Here is a 17,858-nt window from a genome sequence, read left to right on the forward strand (position 1 = left end):
GCTCACGTCAGCCACGGAGATTGAGAAGACCCGGTCGTCCTGAGCCACGGGCGTCCTTGTAACAGGCCAGTTGTTGTTGGCCTCAAACCGGGCGTAAAAAGTGTTAAGCTCATCCGGGAGAGAGGCATTGCTGGGCATGACACAGTTGGGTTTCCCTTTGTAGTCTGTAATAGATTGTAGTCCACTCCACATCCTTCGCGAATCTGAGCTATGATAGTGTGACTCCACTTTGTCCGTGTATTGTCTTTTTGCATTTTTGATGGTTTTTCTGAGGTCGTACCTTGATATCTTGTACTCATCCATGTCCCCAGAGTTGAATGCGATGGACCGTGCTTTTAGCATATAATAATAATAATAATAATAATAATAATAATCAACTTTATTGTCATTGTTAGTGCACAAGTGCAGTACAACGAAATGTAGGCTTGCGGCTCCCGAGAGTGTACATTTAGATTAAGCACGGATATTGCCATTTACCCATGGTTTCTGGTTGGGAAATGTTCGTACAACAATCCTCGGAACAACGTCGTCTATGCACTTGTTTATGAAACTAATGACTGAATCTGTATATGTGTTGATGTCATTGTCCGAGGCATTCCGAAACATATCCCAGTCAGTGGAATCAAAACAGTCTTGTAACATAGCATCTGATTGATCCGACCAGCGTTGTAGAGATCTCATCACAGGCTTTTCCTGTTTCAGTTTCTGCCTATAAGTGGGTAGCAGCAGGATGGAGTCGTGATCTGATTTGCTGAAGGGAGGGTGGGGGAGGGCCTTGTATCCATCCCGGAATGGAGTGTAAACGTGATCTAGTGTGTTCTTGGCTTGCATTGGGCAGGTGATATGCTGATGGTATTTAGGCAGTACTTTCTTCAGATTGGCTTTGTTGAAATCGCCAGCCACGATGAATGCAGCCTCTGGATGGGAAGTTTCAAGCCTGCTAATGATCCCATACAGCTCGTTTAGTGCCCTATTTGCGTTGGCCTGTGGTGGAATATACACCGCTGTAATGATCACGGATGAGAACTCTCTCGGGAGGTAGAAGGGTCGGCATTTGATCATGTGTTCAAGATCGGGTGAACAAGAAGATGTAAGTAGTTCCACGTCGGAACACCAAGAATTGTTGATCATAAAGCATACTCCACCCCCTCTATTTTTCCCGAGTCCTTTGTTCGGTCTAGCCGGTGAATGTTGAATCCCTCTGGTTGAATGGCCGAAGCTGGTGTCGATGGATCAAGCCAAGTCTCAGTAAAGATCAAGACATTGCAGTTCTTAATGTCTCGCTGGAAGGTGAGCCTCCCTCTGAGTTCGTCCAGCTTATTGTCCAGTGACTGCACATTCGCCGGGAGAATACTCGGAAGGGGGGGGGGGTGGTGTTCACGTTGCCTCAGCTTCACTAATGCACCTGCTCATCTGCCCCGCTTGCACCGTCATCGCTTCCTGATCACAGGAATGAAGTCAGGTAAGCAGGTGGGAGGGTAGATGGTAGTAGCAGCAGAATCCCAGTTTGAAAAATCGGGGGTAGGTCCTATATCTCCGGACGATCTTATGTCCAGAAGTGATTGACGGTCGTAGCGGATAAGTGAAGAAACAGTACTTACAAAATTGTTTAATAATAACAATAAAATAATAAATAAAGTGGAAAGTTGTGGACGAGCTCGTAAAACAGCGGCTACCCTCATAAGCCATACAGGTCGGTTAAACAGTAGAATATTTTTTTAAAAACAACTAAACTACTAATACTAAAATTAGAATGCTAAATACTAAACAGTAGAATACTAAAAAACTAACAGTACGATATATTAAAATACAACATTAAATATATTAAATACAACATTAAAATACCAGTTGGGGAGCTCATAAAACATCAGCCCTGTAGTCCCCATGTCATCCTACTTTTAAACTAGTCTTCAGTCTTCAAAATAGTTTAGATTTCCTTTTCCATTTTTTAGTTTGAGATTTTACAGGAATTTTCCATAATTTATATTTCAGAAATAATGGGATTGTTTTATTTCTCACACAACTCCTGAGACCACAAGAAATGTTCAGAAATAATAAACTGCGACACTTTGTTTGCCTGTTTCCAAAGCTGTGAGCAGTGCTGTTAGTCACAGAGAACCTTTAGTTTTACTTTTGTCACCATTTTAAACTTAAATTTTAATTATGATCTTCATAGCAAAATGAACGACAATTTTTATTACACTAATGCCACGGTGTCTGCCTCATTACAGCCCCGACTCCGTGTCTGCCTCGTTACAGCACTGTCTCCGTGTCTGCCTCGTTACAGCGCTGACTCCGTGTCTGCCTCGTTACAGCGCTGACTCCGTGTCTGCCTCGTTACAGCACTGACTCTGTGTCTGCTGCGTTACAGCACCGACTCCGTGTCTGCTGCATTACAGCACTGATTCGGAGTCTGTTGCGTTACAGCACTGACTCCGTGTCTGCTGCATTACAGCACTGACTCCGTGTGTCGCGTTACAGCACTGATTCGGAGTCTGTTGCGTTACAGCACTGACTGAGTGTACTAAAACGCACCAGGATGCCAGGACGTAACATGAGATTGGGGCAGCCTGAGCCCAGATCTCTGATTGTACAGCTTGCCCACAACTGGTCATTATTGTCACTAAATTGACTTTTGACTTAGAGAGGCCACAAGAGTGGCTGGTGCAGGTAACTGAAATGTGGCACCAGTGCAGCTGGAGCGGGGGGGGGGGGGGGGATTCTCTTGTGTGGTTGGGACTGAGGTATTGGGTTAGAGGGAAGGGAGGTGTACATTGCCTCTGGTTCATCCCACACCAAATTGGCTTGTGCTGGGTAAAATACTTGGTGTAAAAGTAGGAAAGTTTCCCATTCCCCAGCACACATTTGCTTTACAAAGACACATCCTAAAAAAAATTACAATGTAAACTAAGTGAAAGATATAAATAACATGGCAAACACAATTGTCACAAACGCATGTCTCCACATTAATGGAAATATAAAAGGAGCTCACCGTAGTTCCAAACCAGCCTGTTTCTTTTTTAGAACCTGATGGCCCAGGTGGTCCAGGTGGTCCAAGTGGTCCAAGTGGTCCAGGTGGTCCAAGTGGTCCAGGTGGTCCAGGTGGTCCAGGTGGTCCAAGTGGTCCAAGTGGTCCAAGTGGTGCAAGTGGTCCAAGTGGTGCAAGTGGTCCAGGTGGTCCAGGTGGCCCAAGCAGTCCAGGTGGTCCAAGCGGTCCAGGTGGTCCAAGCGGTCCAGGTGGTCCAAGCTGTCCAGCTGATCCTGGTAGTCCTGGTAGCCCTGAAGGACCAGGTGGACCTGCTGTTCCTGGGTGACCTTTTTCTCCAAGCAGACCAGGGAAACCTCGAGGTCCAGCAACTCCCTGCCATAAAAATAAATAAATTAATTGAAAGAACCAGTTCACTTTGATGATATTCATCTCTCCAAATGCCAGAGACTTGTGTAAAGATCCAGTTATGTTGCAGCTACTCATCTGAGTGCTGTAAGGTACAGTTAGCAGCCCCTTATTATACTTCAGATTGACCTCAATCTAAGTTGCAGTAACAACAGATCTCTTTGACACATATGAACAGCTCTACTCTGTCTGCCATTGAACATTAGGAGATAGTAACAGGAGCATCTGCTTGGCCCTCACATTAAAAAAAATTTGTACAAAATTTTAAAATGTTCCCAGGAGAGACATCAGACGACCAAGGCAATTTAAAAATCCTGGCTTCACATTGGATTGGAGTTATGCTGTACCCAGTACAAATTCAAACCAGGTCTCAGACTACTTTGCTTTAGAACAATTGGATGTCAGATCAATGCCTCACACCTGGATTATACTGCCGCTTTATGTTTTGATGCACACCTGAAAAACTGCTTTGTATCAACAGGAAAGTGGCAGTACTCTATAACTCACTGATAATAACACCTCTCATTAGTCTCTAACACTTATATATGTCTCCTACAGCTGCTTAAAGTAAAATTTATTCTGACCTGGCTCAATTTGATCTGATTTTGTACCCCTTACCCCAGTTACAGGCACTGAAGCCAGGGTAGTACCAACTCACAAAAACTTGTAAAATGCCAAGCCAGCAGTACTACCAGCCAAAGACCCATGGTCCCCGAGGAACCTTTGCAACTCTAGACTCTCCAGATGGCAGGTTGATGATGGCAATCAGGCTGTCCTTACCACTGACCTGTGTAGCTCCATGTTGCCTAGCCCCTTCATCATTTCTTTCAGTTGCTTTCTGCTTACTTCAGTCATCAGCTCGCTACCTCTTCCAGGACTGAGCAAGTCAACCTTTATCACCAGAAAATGCTGCAAACACTCAGCAGGTCAGGCAGCATCGTGGAGAGAGAAACAGAGTTAACGTCGATGACCTGAAACGTTAACTCTGTTTCTCTCTCCACGATGCTGCCTGACCTGCTGAGTGTTTCCAGCATTTTCTGTTGTTATTTCAGATTTCCAGCATCCGCAGTATTTTGCTATTGTGTCAACCTTTATCACTTTATCCCTACAAGATGAACATTCCAAAAAATGAAAGCACATCATAGGCACTAAACAAAACCATAAGCACAGATCATCAATCAAACACTTGCATTGGCTATCACCAGTTCCACAAAGTCTATTGTCAATTATTATAGAATTTTGGAGAATTCAAATGGCAACATTAATATAATTATGAAATAAGCAAAACTTGTCCAGATAATTCTTTTAACTACAACTTTAAAATGGCCGCACCTTGAATAAAACTACATAGTAGGAAGAACATGTCATAGACATTGAACCCCGAGTACAAGACACTGACGGTTTCCATTGACTGACTTTCCAGTTCTGATTGATGAAAACTCTGCCATAAAACTCTGCCTGAATCGTGCAATCATTTCCATACCTTTGGTCCTGGAGGTCCAGGGCTCACAGGACAGACACACGGACCAACTTCATCCTGGAAGACAAGACAATTTATTGGGATTTGGAATTTGATTGGACATTGTCCTTTTACTTGTGTTTCATAAAAATAGATACCATTAGAAAGAAAAAAGAAAGAAAGACTTGCATTTATATAGCACCTTTCACGACCACCTGACGTCTCAAAGTGCTTTACAGCCAATGAAGTACTTTTTGGAGTTGGGTCACTGTTGTAATGTGGGAAACGTGGCAGCCAATTTGCGGCCACAAACAGCAGTGTGATGATGACCAGATGATCTGTTTTTGTTATGTTGGTTGAAGGATATAATTTTATGGTATATGACATGAATCTTGTCATTCATGTGGAAATGACTTATGAAGTAATACTGGGCGGCCTGCTGGTGGCGCTGTCCAGGGAGAGTATAAATACTCGGGCATGGGCCCAGCTTGCTCAGGACATTCTTTAACAGGAACTAGTGAAGGACACAACTAGATCTCCATGTTGAAAAACAGTTGATTAAAGCCTTGTTTAATACTCAGACCAAGTGCCTAGTAGTTTTCTTACGTCAGTAAATACCAATGATCTAGCCTTGAATATAGGGGGTATGATTAAGAAGTTTGCAAATGATACTAAAATCGGCTGTGTGGTTGATACTGAAGAAGGAAGCTGTGGACTGCAGGAAGATATCAATAAATTGGTCACGTGGGCAGAACAGTGGCAAATGGAATTCAATCCGGAGAAGTGTGAGGTAATGCATTTGGGGAGGGCGAACAAGGAAAGGGTATACACATTAAATGGTAGGATACTGAGTAGTGCAGAGGAACAAAGGGACCTTGGAGTGCATGTCCACAGATCCCTGAAGGTAGCAGGCCAGGTAGATAAGGTGGTTAAGAAGGCATACGGAATGCTTGCCTTTATTAGCCGTGGCATAGAATACAAGAGCAGGGGGGTTATGCTTCAACTGTATAAAACATTAGTCAGGCCTCAGCTAGAGTACTGCGTGCAGTTCTGGTCACCACATTACAGGAAAGATGTGATTGCACTAGAGAGGGTACAGAGGAGCTTTACAAGGATGTTGCCAGGAGTAGAGAATCTTAGCTATGAGGAAAGGCTGAATAGGCTGGGTCTGGTTTTCCTTGGAACAGAGGAGGCTGAGGGGAGACCTTATTGAGGTGTATAAAATTATGAGGGGCCTAGATAAAGTGGATAGAAAGGACCTATTTCCCTGAGCGGAGGGGTCAAAAACCAGGGGGCACAGATTTAAAGTAATTGGTGGAAAGTTTAGAGGGGGGTTTGAGGGGAAATTTCTTCACCCAGAGGGTTGTGGGGGTCTGGAACTCACTGCCTGAAAGGGTGGTAGAGGCAGAAACCTTAACCACATTTAAAAAGTACTTGGATGTGCACTTGGGATGCTGTAACCTGCAGGGCTACGGACCAAGAGCTGGGAGCTCTTTGTTGGCCGGTGCGGACACATGAGGCCGAAATGGCCTCCTTCCGTGCTGTAACTTTCTATGATTCTATAAATGTAAGAAGTCACGCAACACCAGGTTATAGTCCAACAGCTTTATTTGAAATCGCAAGCTTTCAGAGCGCTGCTCCTTCGTCAGGTGAAGTGGAGAAATGCATAAAGACACAGCTTATATAGTCAGAGAATAATGTCAGATGTTTAGAGGTAATCTTGCCAACTGCCATTTATCACACCTCGGCAGAGAGATAATCACAGCAATCAAAGGTGTGAATGGTGTCCAAACAGGTCAGTCAGGAAAACATTACATCAAAGAACAATGAGGTGGGGTCACAAGGGGTCAAATATTGCAGATGCTGGGGTCTGTATGAAAAACAAAAAAAGACAAAAAACATTTTTTTTTTTGCTGGAAATGTTTTTTGTCTGTTTTTTTGTTTTTCATTATTCTCTGACTATATAAGCTGTGTCTTTATGCATTTCTCCACTTCACCTGACGAAGGAGCAGCGCTCCGAAAGCTTGTGATTTCAAATAAAGCTGTTGGACTATAACCTGGTGTTGTGTGACTTCTTACATTTGTCCACCCCAGTCCAACTCCGGCATCTCCACACTATGATTCTATAAATATTGACCAAGACACTGGGGAAGAACTCCCCATCTCTTCTTTGAAATAGTGCCATGGGATCTTTTACGTCCACCTGAGAAAGCAGACGGGGCCTCGGTTTAATGTCTCATCCGAAAGACGGCACCTCCAACAGTGCAGCACTCCCTCAGCACAGCACTGGAGTGTCAGCCTAGCTTTGTGTGCTTCAAGTCCCTGGAGTGGGACTGTGAACCCACAACCTTCTGACTCAGAGGCGAGGGTGCTACCAACTGAGCCACAGCTGACACACTTCAGAACTCAATGGCAGTGCACGTCAATCCAATAACTCTGTCAGTTACCTACAACAACACCAATATTAGTCACCTTCATGATGGTGATGGTTAAATTGACATTATCTTCATGAAATAATGTTTAATGTAGCTCTCCTGAGCTCAATAGGCAAATATGCTGCCCACCCTGATACTCAGCCATAAAGAGCAGGAAGGTGTTGAGTTGGCAAATCTCAGCCAGGCAGCTGCTGTGGCACTGGAATAGGACTTGGCACCATCGGCTGGGGAAGGGCAATAAAACCTCAGCCACGGTGCTCACGTCTGATGGCTATTCAGTGTCATCTTCATGGCGATGCTCCTTTAGAGGTGGTTGTATAACAGTGACCTTCTGGCTCATGTATCTGAATGCGGTGAGTTTGAGCTCAGTAGCTATCTGGAGAGTTTGATTTGCTTTCCTCTGTTGGCGAGATCCATCACTTCTCACTGAGGCAGCCCTGGCAAAATAAAATGTGTCATCCCAACTCAAAGGAAGTGAAAGAAATTGGCAAATTCCAACTCATCGCCTTGGACCATTGCTTCTACCAGTTGGACACTGAACAATATTGTCCGCAGTCTCTGCTGGAGCAGGATTAATGGCGGAAAGTGCCCTATGGATGAAGGGAAATGAGAGAATTTGGAGGGGAAAAATAAATCCCTACCCATTAACAGGTTAACCTGGGTGTCAGTTGACATTTTAAAATTGATGATCTGAGGGGTCCTTTGCCACTGTAGTACATTCTATACAATTCTCTACTTCATTTCACCTTGTCTACTTTGGGCACGGGCAGCGTCTCTTCATCCTCTGACCCAGATTTGATGTCAGTGTCTTTGTCCGCAGCTATCATCAAAGAAATAATTTTAGCATCATTTTTGTTTATGATTATTAATCAATAATTTTGTAGTCAAGTCCACTTAAATCTATTTTGCATGCATTCCGTGTATATCTCACCGTCATTTTTCTAAAGCACTCAAAGTAACTTTAAAAAAGAATTATTCATTCTCAGGATGTGGGTGTTACTGGCAGGGTTGGCTTTTATTGCCCATCCCGGGTTGCCCTGAGATGGTGGTGGTGAGTCTTCTTTTTGAACCACTACAGTCTGTGTGGTGAAGGTGCTCCCACAAAGCTGTTAGGCAGGGACGGTAGCATTTTGATATAATTGAGTGGGTTGATAGGCCAGTTCACAGAGCAGTTAAGAGTCAACCATGTTGGTGTGGGACTGGAGTCACATGTAGGCCAGACCAGGTAAGGACGGCAGGTTTCCTTTCCTAAAGGATATTAGTTGGGTTTTTATGACAATCCAACAGCTTCCTGGTTGGAGAGGTTTAGGGAGGGAATTCCAGAGTTTGGGATCAAGGCAACTGAAGATATGGCCGCCAATGGTGGAGCGATGAAAATCAGGGATGCACACGAGGCCAAAATTGAAGAAGTGCAAAGATCTGACAGGGTTGTAGGGCTGGAGGAGGTTACAGAGATAGGGTGAGTTCACGAAGGGATTTGAAAACAAGGATGAAAGTTTTAAAATCGAGGTGTTGTCGGACTGGGAGCTAATGTATGTCCGCGAGCACAGAAGTGATGGGTGTGAGTTGGTGCGAGTTAGGATACGGGCAGCAGAGATTTGGATAAGCTCAAATTTACAGAGGGTGTAAAGCGAGAGGCCGGCCGAGAGAGCATTGGGATAGTCAAGTCTAGAGGCAACAAAGGCAGGGATGAGGTTTCAGCAGCAGATCAGCTGAGGCAGGGGCGGAGACGACAATGTTATGGAGGTGGAAGTAGGCGGACATGGTGATGGAGAGGATATGGAGTCGGAAGCTCAGCTCAGGGTCAAATAGGACACCAAGGTTCAAGGACAAGAAACCTGCAAGTCCGGGTCTCCCTGCATGCTGTGGAGATTTAACTTCACAGCATACGATTCTTGGTCCTGACGGGTTCCCCGCCCAGAAGTCAGCCTGACCGACAGGCTTGGCTTCCAGTCGGGTGGGGAGCAGTCCAGAGCAGGCCGCAGGGCCAGGCAGGTCCGATCCCCAACCCCGGGAGGGGGTCCGATCCCCAACCCCGGGAGGGGGTCCGATCCCCAACCCCGGGAGGGGGTCCGATCCCCAACCCCGGGAGGGGGTCCGATCCCCAACCCCGGGGGGGGGGGTCCGATCTCCAAACCCGGGAGGGGGTCCGATCCCCAACCCCGGGAGGGCTCCGATCTCCAACCCCGGGAGGGGGTCCGATCCCCAACCCCGGGAGGGGGTCCGATCCCCAACCCCGGGAGGGGGTCCGATCTCCAACCCCGGGGGGGGGTCCGATCCCGGGGTGGGGGGTCCAATCCCTAACCCTGAAGGAGGGTCCGATCCCCAACCCCGGGAGGGGGTCCGATCCCCAACCCCGGGAGGGCGGTTCCGTTCCCGGGGTGGGGGGGTCCAATCCCTAACCCTGAAGGAGGGTCCGATTGGGCGGGGGCCTGATCCCTGACCCCGGGGGAGGGTTCGATTCCGGGGGGAAATGGGGCGGGGGGGGGGGTCTGATCCCGAAGGAAGGTCCGATTCTCGATCCCGGAGGAGGGCCCAATGCCCGGGGTGGCGGGGGGGGGGGGGGGGGGGAGTTCTGTTTCCCGACCCGGGGTTGGGGGGGGTCCAGTCCCAAAGGATGACCCGATCCCCGACCCTGGATGGCATCCATTCCTGGGGGGGTGGGAAGGAGGTGGGGGTGGGGGGTGGTCTGATGGTGGGGAAGCTTGGGGAGGGGGGGGGCGGGGGGAAGTACTCCTGCTCGTCCTGGCCCACTAGGAGTGCTCCCCGAGGCTGCCCTTGCCTCGCAGCAGCTACCGGGTTTACGGAGGCTCGAGAAACCCAGCCAACCATAGCAAAACTTGCAAAGCAGGTTAAATCCGAGGCTTCCAGCCTCATTACGATATTAAATTGCCAGCCCGCCTCTTGGGAGTGGGTTGGCTGCCCGCCCCTTGTCCCACCTCAGTAGAACCTGGAAGTCCACGAGTTGGAGCTGGCTTCTCGCCATGCTTGGAATTTTTGCCCATTTAAACCCCCACACCCACCCGCTCACCCATGTTATAATTCCCCACCCCCCCCCCGCACTGGCTTCAGTCCTCCCAATATTTAATTGGAGTAAATTTCTGCTCATCCAATACTGGATGTCGGACAAGTAGTGTGTCAAATCAGAGGTTGTGGAGGGGTCGAGAGAGGTGGTGGTGAGGTAGAGCTGGGTGCCGTCAGCGTATATGTGGAACCTGACATTGCGTTTTTGGATGATCGGCAACATGTGATAGTGCATTATCACATCCTCCAAACATCCCAAAGTGCTTGATATCCAATAATTTACGTTTGAAGTGCAGCCACTATTCTTACGTAGGTGACTTTGGCAGCCATTTTCGGTACAGGAAATTACCACAAACATGAATGAGATAAATGACCAATTAGTCCAATTTTGGTGATGTTAGTTGAAGTAAGAATGTTGGGCAGGACACCAGGAGAACTCTCTGTTGTCTATACTTCCTGTGTGTAGGAGTTTTCTGTCGTGTATGCTTGCTATGTACAGGAATTGCCTGTTGTGTATGAGTAAGACATACCTGTCTTACTGCCTGTACTTTCTGCTGCAAGATTTTTCATCTACCAGCTTGCTTACGGCCCAGGTCTCTGCACCACGTGCAAGTGGCAGCAGAAAACTCCTCTTCACAAACTTACTGAAGCACAAGCTAGTTACACTGGGGCCTATTTTCTGCTGAGTGGGTGCGAAGTTTTACCACCAACAGAAATTAATTGGTTATTTTCTGGTGCAAGTCATTTATTTAAATTTACGGAGGCCCCATTGGCAGTAAAGGCCTGGGTAGTAAATACAGGCCTGGTGCTTTTTGTTAAAAACAAATGTTCTTCACTATGGGGCAAATGCCCAGCTGTCATCCTGCTCTGCTCAGGACAAAACTTCAGCTAGTTCAAAGGAGTAGGATATTTCAAATATAATAGGTTGGCCTGTTTAACATGATTAGGCAGAGTCAACATGGTTTTATGAAAGGGAAATCGTGTTTGACAAATTTATTAAGAGTCTTTTGAGGATGTAACTAGCAGGGTAGATAAAGGGGAACCAGTGGATGTAGTATATTTGGATTTCCAAAAGGCATTCGATAAGGTGCCACATACAAGGTTATTACACAAGATTAGGGCTCACGGGGTTGGGGTAATATAATAGCCTGGATAGAGGATTGGACAGAAAACAGAGAGTAGGGATAAACGGATCTTTTTCAGGTTGGCAGGCTCTAACTAGTGGGGTGCCGCAAGGATCAGTGTTGGGGCCTCAGTTATTTACAATCTATATTAATGACCTAGATGAAGGGACCGAGTGTAATGTATCCAAGTTTGCTGATGATACAAAGCTAGGTGCGACAGTAAGCTGTGAGGAGAACACAAAGAGTCTGCAAAGGGATATAGATAGACTAAGTGAGTGGGCAGTAAGGTGGTAGATGGAGTATAATGTAGGGAATTGTGAGGTTATTCACTTTGTTAGGAAGAATAGAAAAACAGAATATTTTTTAAATGGTGAGAAACTTTCAAACGTTAGTGTTCAGAGAGATTTGGGTGTCCTCGTGCAAGAAACACAGAAAGCTAGCATGCAGGTACAGCAAGCAATAAGGAAGGCAAATGGAATGTTGGCCTTTATTGCTAGAGGGTTGGAGTATAAGAGTAAGGAAGTCTTGCTACAATTGTACAGGGCCTTGGTGAGACCACACCTGGAGTACTGGGCACAGTTTTGGTCTCCTTATCTGAGGAAGGATATATTTGCCTTGGAGGCGGTGCAACGAAGGTTCACTAGATTGATTCCTGGGATGAGAGGGCTGCCCTATGATGAGAGATTGTGTAGAATGGGCCTATACTCTCTGGAGTTTAGAAGAATGAGAGGTGATCTCATTGAAACATACAAGATTCTGAAGGGGATTGACAGGGTAAATGCTGAGAGGGTGTTTCCCCTGGCTGGAGTGTCTAGAACTAGGGGGCATAGTCTCAGGATAAGGGGTCGGCCATTTAAGACTGAGTTGAAGAGGAATTTCTTCACCCAGAGGGTTGTGAATCTTTGGAATTCTCTGCCCCAGAGGGCTGTGCATGCTGAGTCTTTGAGTATATGCGAGGCTGAGATCGATAGATTTTTGGACTCTAGGGGAATCAAGGGATATGGAGATCGGGCGGGAAAGTGGAGTTGAGGTCGATGATCAGCCATGATCTTATTGAATGGCGGAGCAGGCTCGAGGGGCCGTATGGCCGACTCCTGCTCTTATTTCTTATGTTCTTAACCCTGTTCCTTGCTTAAGTGCAAAAGATTAGGATTGGCGTCGATTAATGGTAACCTGCTCCTGATATACATGAAATGTCCACAGGCGTGTTAAACTGTGTGAATCACAGCAGGAAATGTTATGCTGATGGAAGCTTCCTATCACCTGCCACTAATGGGCCCAAGCACACCATCACCTTGAAGATAGACTCTTCTGAGTTTTTTTTTATTCGTTCATGGGATGTGGGCGTCGCTGGCAAGGCCAGCATTTATTGCCCACCCCTAATTGCCCTTGAGAAGGTGGTGGTGAGCCGCCTTCTTGAACCGCTGCAGTCCATGTGGTGAAAGTACTCCCACAGTACTGTTAGGTAGGGAGTTCCAGGATCTTGACCAATGACGATGAAGGATCGGCGATATACTTCCAAGTCAGGATGGTGTGTGACTTGGAGGGGAACTTGGAGGTGGTGGTGTTCCCATGCGCCTGTTGCCCTTGTCCTTCTAGGTGGAAGAGTTACAGCACCACAGTCTCCTTTGGTTTAGTACCTTTGTTCTTTCCTGCTACTACTACGACTGTTGTATGTGGCTACGGCCTTGATTCCACATGAGAGGTCTTTTGTGTGGGTCCAGTGGTTCTGGAATATTGTAGGGATTCTGTGCGCACCTGTTGTAACATGTAACATGTACCTGTTGTAACCTTTGTGGGCAGGCTTGTGGTAGCCTCCTCCCCAGAACCTGGCATGGGAGTTGAATGTAAGTGTCCCTATAAAAGAAAGTAAAAGATAAGTTACATGAAGCAACAAACAGGGACTTCAACATACAACTGAGGCGTTGTTAAATGCAAAATGCAAATTGCTTATATAACAGCATTCATTGCACTTCAATAATTCATTGTACAGTATGTGATGCGGTTTGAGATATTTCTGAGAGATGTATCAAGGAGATATATGAATGCATGTCTGTCTACCACTCACTCATCCCAGTCCCTTGGGTCAAGTGTGTGACTACATGTTGTAACTGAGCAACAATTGCAATAAGCTATTGACCCATCAAGCTGGTTCCTCCAACAGACCACTTCCAATTTGCCTCCTCATGGACCCTACCTCAGTCAGTTAATCTCTTGCTCAAACTTCACATCCACACACTGAGATGATAAATATTGACTGATGTATTTTTGCTTCACTTAGCATCATTGGTGTTTTAGAATCATTGGCCTAGAAATTGAGTGGGCTTAGCGCCCATTTTGCGGCGCTAGAGGGCATTGCGCTGGACTTACAGCCGGTTTTGAAATTGACTAGGGCCCAACATCGGCGTTACACCGGTAGCGCTGCGCCGGCACCGATGACGTCATCGGTGTGCGCAGCGTCCCGGTTGCCGTGGTGACGGGCCCCAGCGCCGAAATTCAGTTGCGGCCGCCTCGCCCGTGGCAGCCGCAACTAAGACTCTGGCAACAGAGTCTTGCACGACTTTGCGCCGGCGCATAAAGGTGGAGCGGCGGCCGGCCGCTTTCCCGCCGGCCGCCTGCCCGCACCTCCCTTCCCGGACTCTCCCCCCCCCCCCCCCCCCGCGGAACAGATGCTTCTCGGCTGCGAGCCCGGCACTTCCCCGAGGTGCCGGGCTCATTTTTGTGAAGATTTTACCGGCCAGCGGGCGGGTGCAGGCAGCTCCTCCTTAACTGAAGGAGGAGGCCTGCACTTCCCGAGCCTGCCGCACCGCATCGGGCGCCGTAGCGCCGCAATGCGGCGCGTAGCGCCAGTTTTCAGGCGCAAACAGCCTTCAGTAGCGCCGGCAGCCGTTTGGGCGCGGCGCTACTGAATTTTTGGCGCGCACAGCGCGACTTAGCACCGGCGCTAAATTTCTGGCGTTAAGCCCCAGCGCAGCGCAAACTCAATTTCTAGGCCATTGTATCTTACAGTGTAGAAGGAAGCTATTCAGCCCATCATGCCTGTACCAACTTTCCTGAAAGATATTTATTAAATTTGTCAGACACGACTTGCTTTTTACTAATCCATGCAGCTGTCCTTCATCAACACTTGTCTTTCTAAGTGAGTATTGACTTTATTCCATATTATGGCCTCCAGAACCTTACCCTAAACAATATTAGATTGACTGTTCTACAGTTACCTAGTTTATCCTTTTCTCCCTTTTTGAACTGAGGTATTCACAACCCTGTAATCCTCTTTATATTGCTAGTGTCATAGAGTCATAGAGTCATAGAGTTATACAGCACAGAAAGAGGCCCTTCGGCCCATCGCGTCCGCGTCGGCCATCAAGCCCTGTCTAATCTAATCCCATTTTCCAGCATTTGGTCCGTAGCCTTGTATGCTATGTCATTTCAAGTGCTCATCCAAATGCTTCTTGAATGTTGTGAGGGTTCCTGCCTCTACCACCCTTTCAGGCAGTGAGTTCCAGATTCCAACCACCCTCTGGGTGAAAAAGCTTTTCCTCAAATCCCCTCTAAACCTCCTGCCCCTTACCTTGAATCTATGCCCCCTTGTTATTGACCCCTCTACTAAGGGGAAAAGTTCCTTTCTATCCACCCTATCTATGCCCCTCATAATTTTGTACACCTCAATCAGGTCCCCCCTCAGCCTTCTCTGCTCCAAGGAAAACAACCCCAGCCTGTCCAGTCTTTCTTCATAGCTGAAGCGCTCCAGCCCAGGTAACATCCTGGTAAATCTCCTCTGCACCCTCTCCAAAGCAATCACATCCTTCCTATAGTGTGGTTACCAGAACTGCACACAGTACTCCAGCTGTGGCCTTACCAGCGTTTTGTACAGCTCCATCATAACCTCCCTGCTCTTATATTCTATGCCTCAGCTAATGAAGGCAAGTATCCCATATGCCATATCCCATACCTATTCTGCTGCCTTCAGGGATCTATGTACATGCACACCAAGGTCCCTCTGATCCTCTGTCTTTCATAGGGTCTTACCATTCATTGTGTATTCCCTTGCCTTGTTAGTCCATCCAAAATGCATCACCTCACACTTTTCAGGGTTAAATTCCATTTGCCACTGTTCCGCCCATCTGATCAACCCATCTACATCGTCCTGTAGCCTGAGGCTTCCCGCTTCGCTATTTACCACCCCACCAATTTTCGTGTCGTCTGCGAACTTACTGATCATACCTTTTACATTCACATCCAAATCATTAATGTAGACCACAAACAGCAAGGGACCCAGCACCGACCCCTGCGGTACCCCACTGGACACAGGCTTCCAGTCACAAAAACAACCTTCCACCATCACCCTCTGCCTTCTGCCACTAAGCCAGTTTTGGATCCAATGCGCCAAGGCACCCTGAATCTCATGGGCTCTTACCTTCCTGACCAGTCTCCTATGCGGGACTTTATCAAAAGCCTTACTGAAATCCATGTAAACCACATCCACTGCACTACCCTCATCCACACACCTAGTCACCCCCTCGAAAAATTCAATCAAATTGGTCAGACATGATCTTCCCTTGACAAAGCCATGCTGGCTATCCCTAATTAATCCCTGCCTCTCCAAGTGGAGACCAATTCTGTCCCTCAGAATTTTTTCCAATAATTTCCCTACCACTGATGTTAGGCTCACTGGCCTGTAATTCCCTGGTTTATCCCTACTACCCTTCTTGAATAATGGTACTACGTTAGCTGTTCTCCAGTCCTCTGGCACATCCCCTGTGGCCAGAGAGGTTCTGAAAATTTGTGTCAGAGCCCCTGCAATCTCCTCCTTTGCCTCACATAGTAGCCTGGGATACATCTCGTCTGGGCCTGGGGATTTATCCACTTTTAAGCCTGCTAAAACCACGGGTACCTCCTCCCTCTCGATGCTAATATGTTCAAGTATATCACAGTCCCCCTGCCCGATTTCTATGTCCACATCGTCCTTCTCCATAGTGAACACAGATGCAAAAAATTCATTTAAATCCCCACCTACATCCTCTAGCTCTACACACAGTTTGCCACTTTGGTCCCTAATGGGCCCTACTCTTTCCCTAGTTATCCTCTTGCCCTTAATATATTTATAAAACACCTTAGGATTTTCCTTTATTTTGCTCACCAGTGTTATTTCATGGCCCCTCCTCGCTCTCCTAATTTCTTTTTTAAGTATCCCCCTGCACTTTTTATACTGCTCTAGGGCTTCCTCTGTCTTTAGTCCTTTGTATCTGCCAAAAGCCCCCCTTTTTTTCCTAATCCATTCTCGTATATCCCTTGACATCCAAGGTTCCCTGGGCTTGTTGGTCCCACCCTTGACCTTTGCGGGAACATGTTGCCATTGTACTCTCTCAATTTCCTTTCTGAAAGACTCCCATTGCTCCGATGTGGATTTTCCTTCAAGTAGCTGATCCCAGTCCACATTGGCCAGATCCTGCCTTATCATATTAAAATCGGCCTTCCCCCAATTTAGAACCTTTATTTCCGGTCCATCCTTGTCCTTTTTCATGACTACCTTAAATCTCACTGAATTATGGTCACTGTCACCAAAGTGCTCACCTACTAACACTTCTACCACTTGCCCGGCCACATTCCCTAGAATTAGGTCCAGTACCGCCCCCTCTCTTGTAGGACTTTCTACATGCTGGCTCAAAAAGCTCTCCTGGATGCACTTTAAGAATTCTGCACCCTCTGAGCCTTTCACACTCTGACTATCCCAGTTAATATTGGGGAAGTTGAAATCCCCCACTATAATTACCCTATTTTTTGCACACTTCTCTGAGATTTGCCTACATATCTGTTCCTCTATCTCCCCCTGGTTGTTTGGGGGCCTATAGTACACTCCCAGCAAAGTGCTAGCCCCCTTTTCGTTTTTAAGTTCAACCCATATGGCCTCATTAGAGGAACCTGTTAATATATCATCCCTCCTTACAGCAGTAATTGTCTCCTTAATTAATATTGTGACACCCCCTCTCTTTTACCCCCCCCTGTCTCGCCTGAAGATTCTATACCCCGGAATATTGAGCTGCCAGTCTTGCCCCTCCCTCAACCATGTCTCCGTGATAGCAACAATATCATACTCCCATGTGTTCATCAACACTTTCAGTTCATCCACCTTATTCATAAGACTCCGTGCATTAAAATAAATGCCATTTAGCCTTGCCCTACTCCCTTGTGCCGTTACATATTTGCTCTGCCTTCCAGTCTGACTTATTTTTTCCTCTATATTTGGCTGTACATCACCCCCTATTATAGCTCCACTCTGTATCCCATCCCCCTGCCAAGTTAGTTTAAACCCCCCCGAACAGTGCTAGCAAACCTCCCCGCAAGGATATTTGTCCCGTTCTGGTTCAGGTGCAACCCGTCCGACTTGTACAAGTCCCACCTTCCCCAGAAGCAGGCCCAGT

At 47.0% G+C, this 17,858-nt stretch overlaps 1 protein-coding gene across 3 annotated transcripts in view; it reads right to left on the minus strand.

Annotated features, from left to right (window-relative positions):
• LOC147101237 (uncharacterized) overlaps positions 1–17,858 on the minus strand; it is a 181,387-nt gene that overhangs the window by 116,406 nt on the left and 47,123 nt on the right. For all 3 annotated transcript variants that reach the window (XM_085966510.1, XM_085966509.1, XM_085966511.1), the window contains 4 exons: positions 13,218–13,293; positions 8,035–8,108; positions 4,878–4,931; positions 2,993–3,361 (listed from right to left, as the gene is read on the minus strand). In XM_085966510.1, coding sequence (XP_085822636.1) covers positions 2,993–3,361; positions 4,878–4,931; positions 8,035–8,108; positions 13,218–13,293 — 573 coding nt within the window. The remainder of the gene's footprint in view (positions 1–2,992; positions 3,362–4,877; positions 4,932–8,034; positions 8,109–13,217; positions 13,294–17,858) is intronic.

This window comes from Somniosus microcephalus, chromosome 24, assembly GCF_052327205.1.
Source record: "Somniosus microcephalus isolate GS21.2 chromosome 24, FLI_Smic_1.0, whole genome shotgun sequence".
Lineage (NCBI taxonomy): Eukaryota > Metazoa > Chordata > Chondrichthyes > Squaliformes > Somniosidae > Somniosus > Somniosus microcephalus.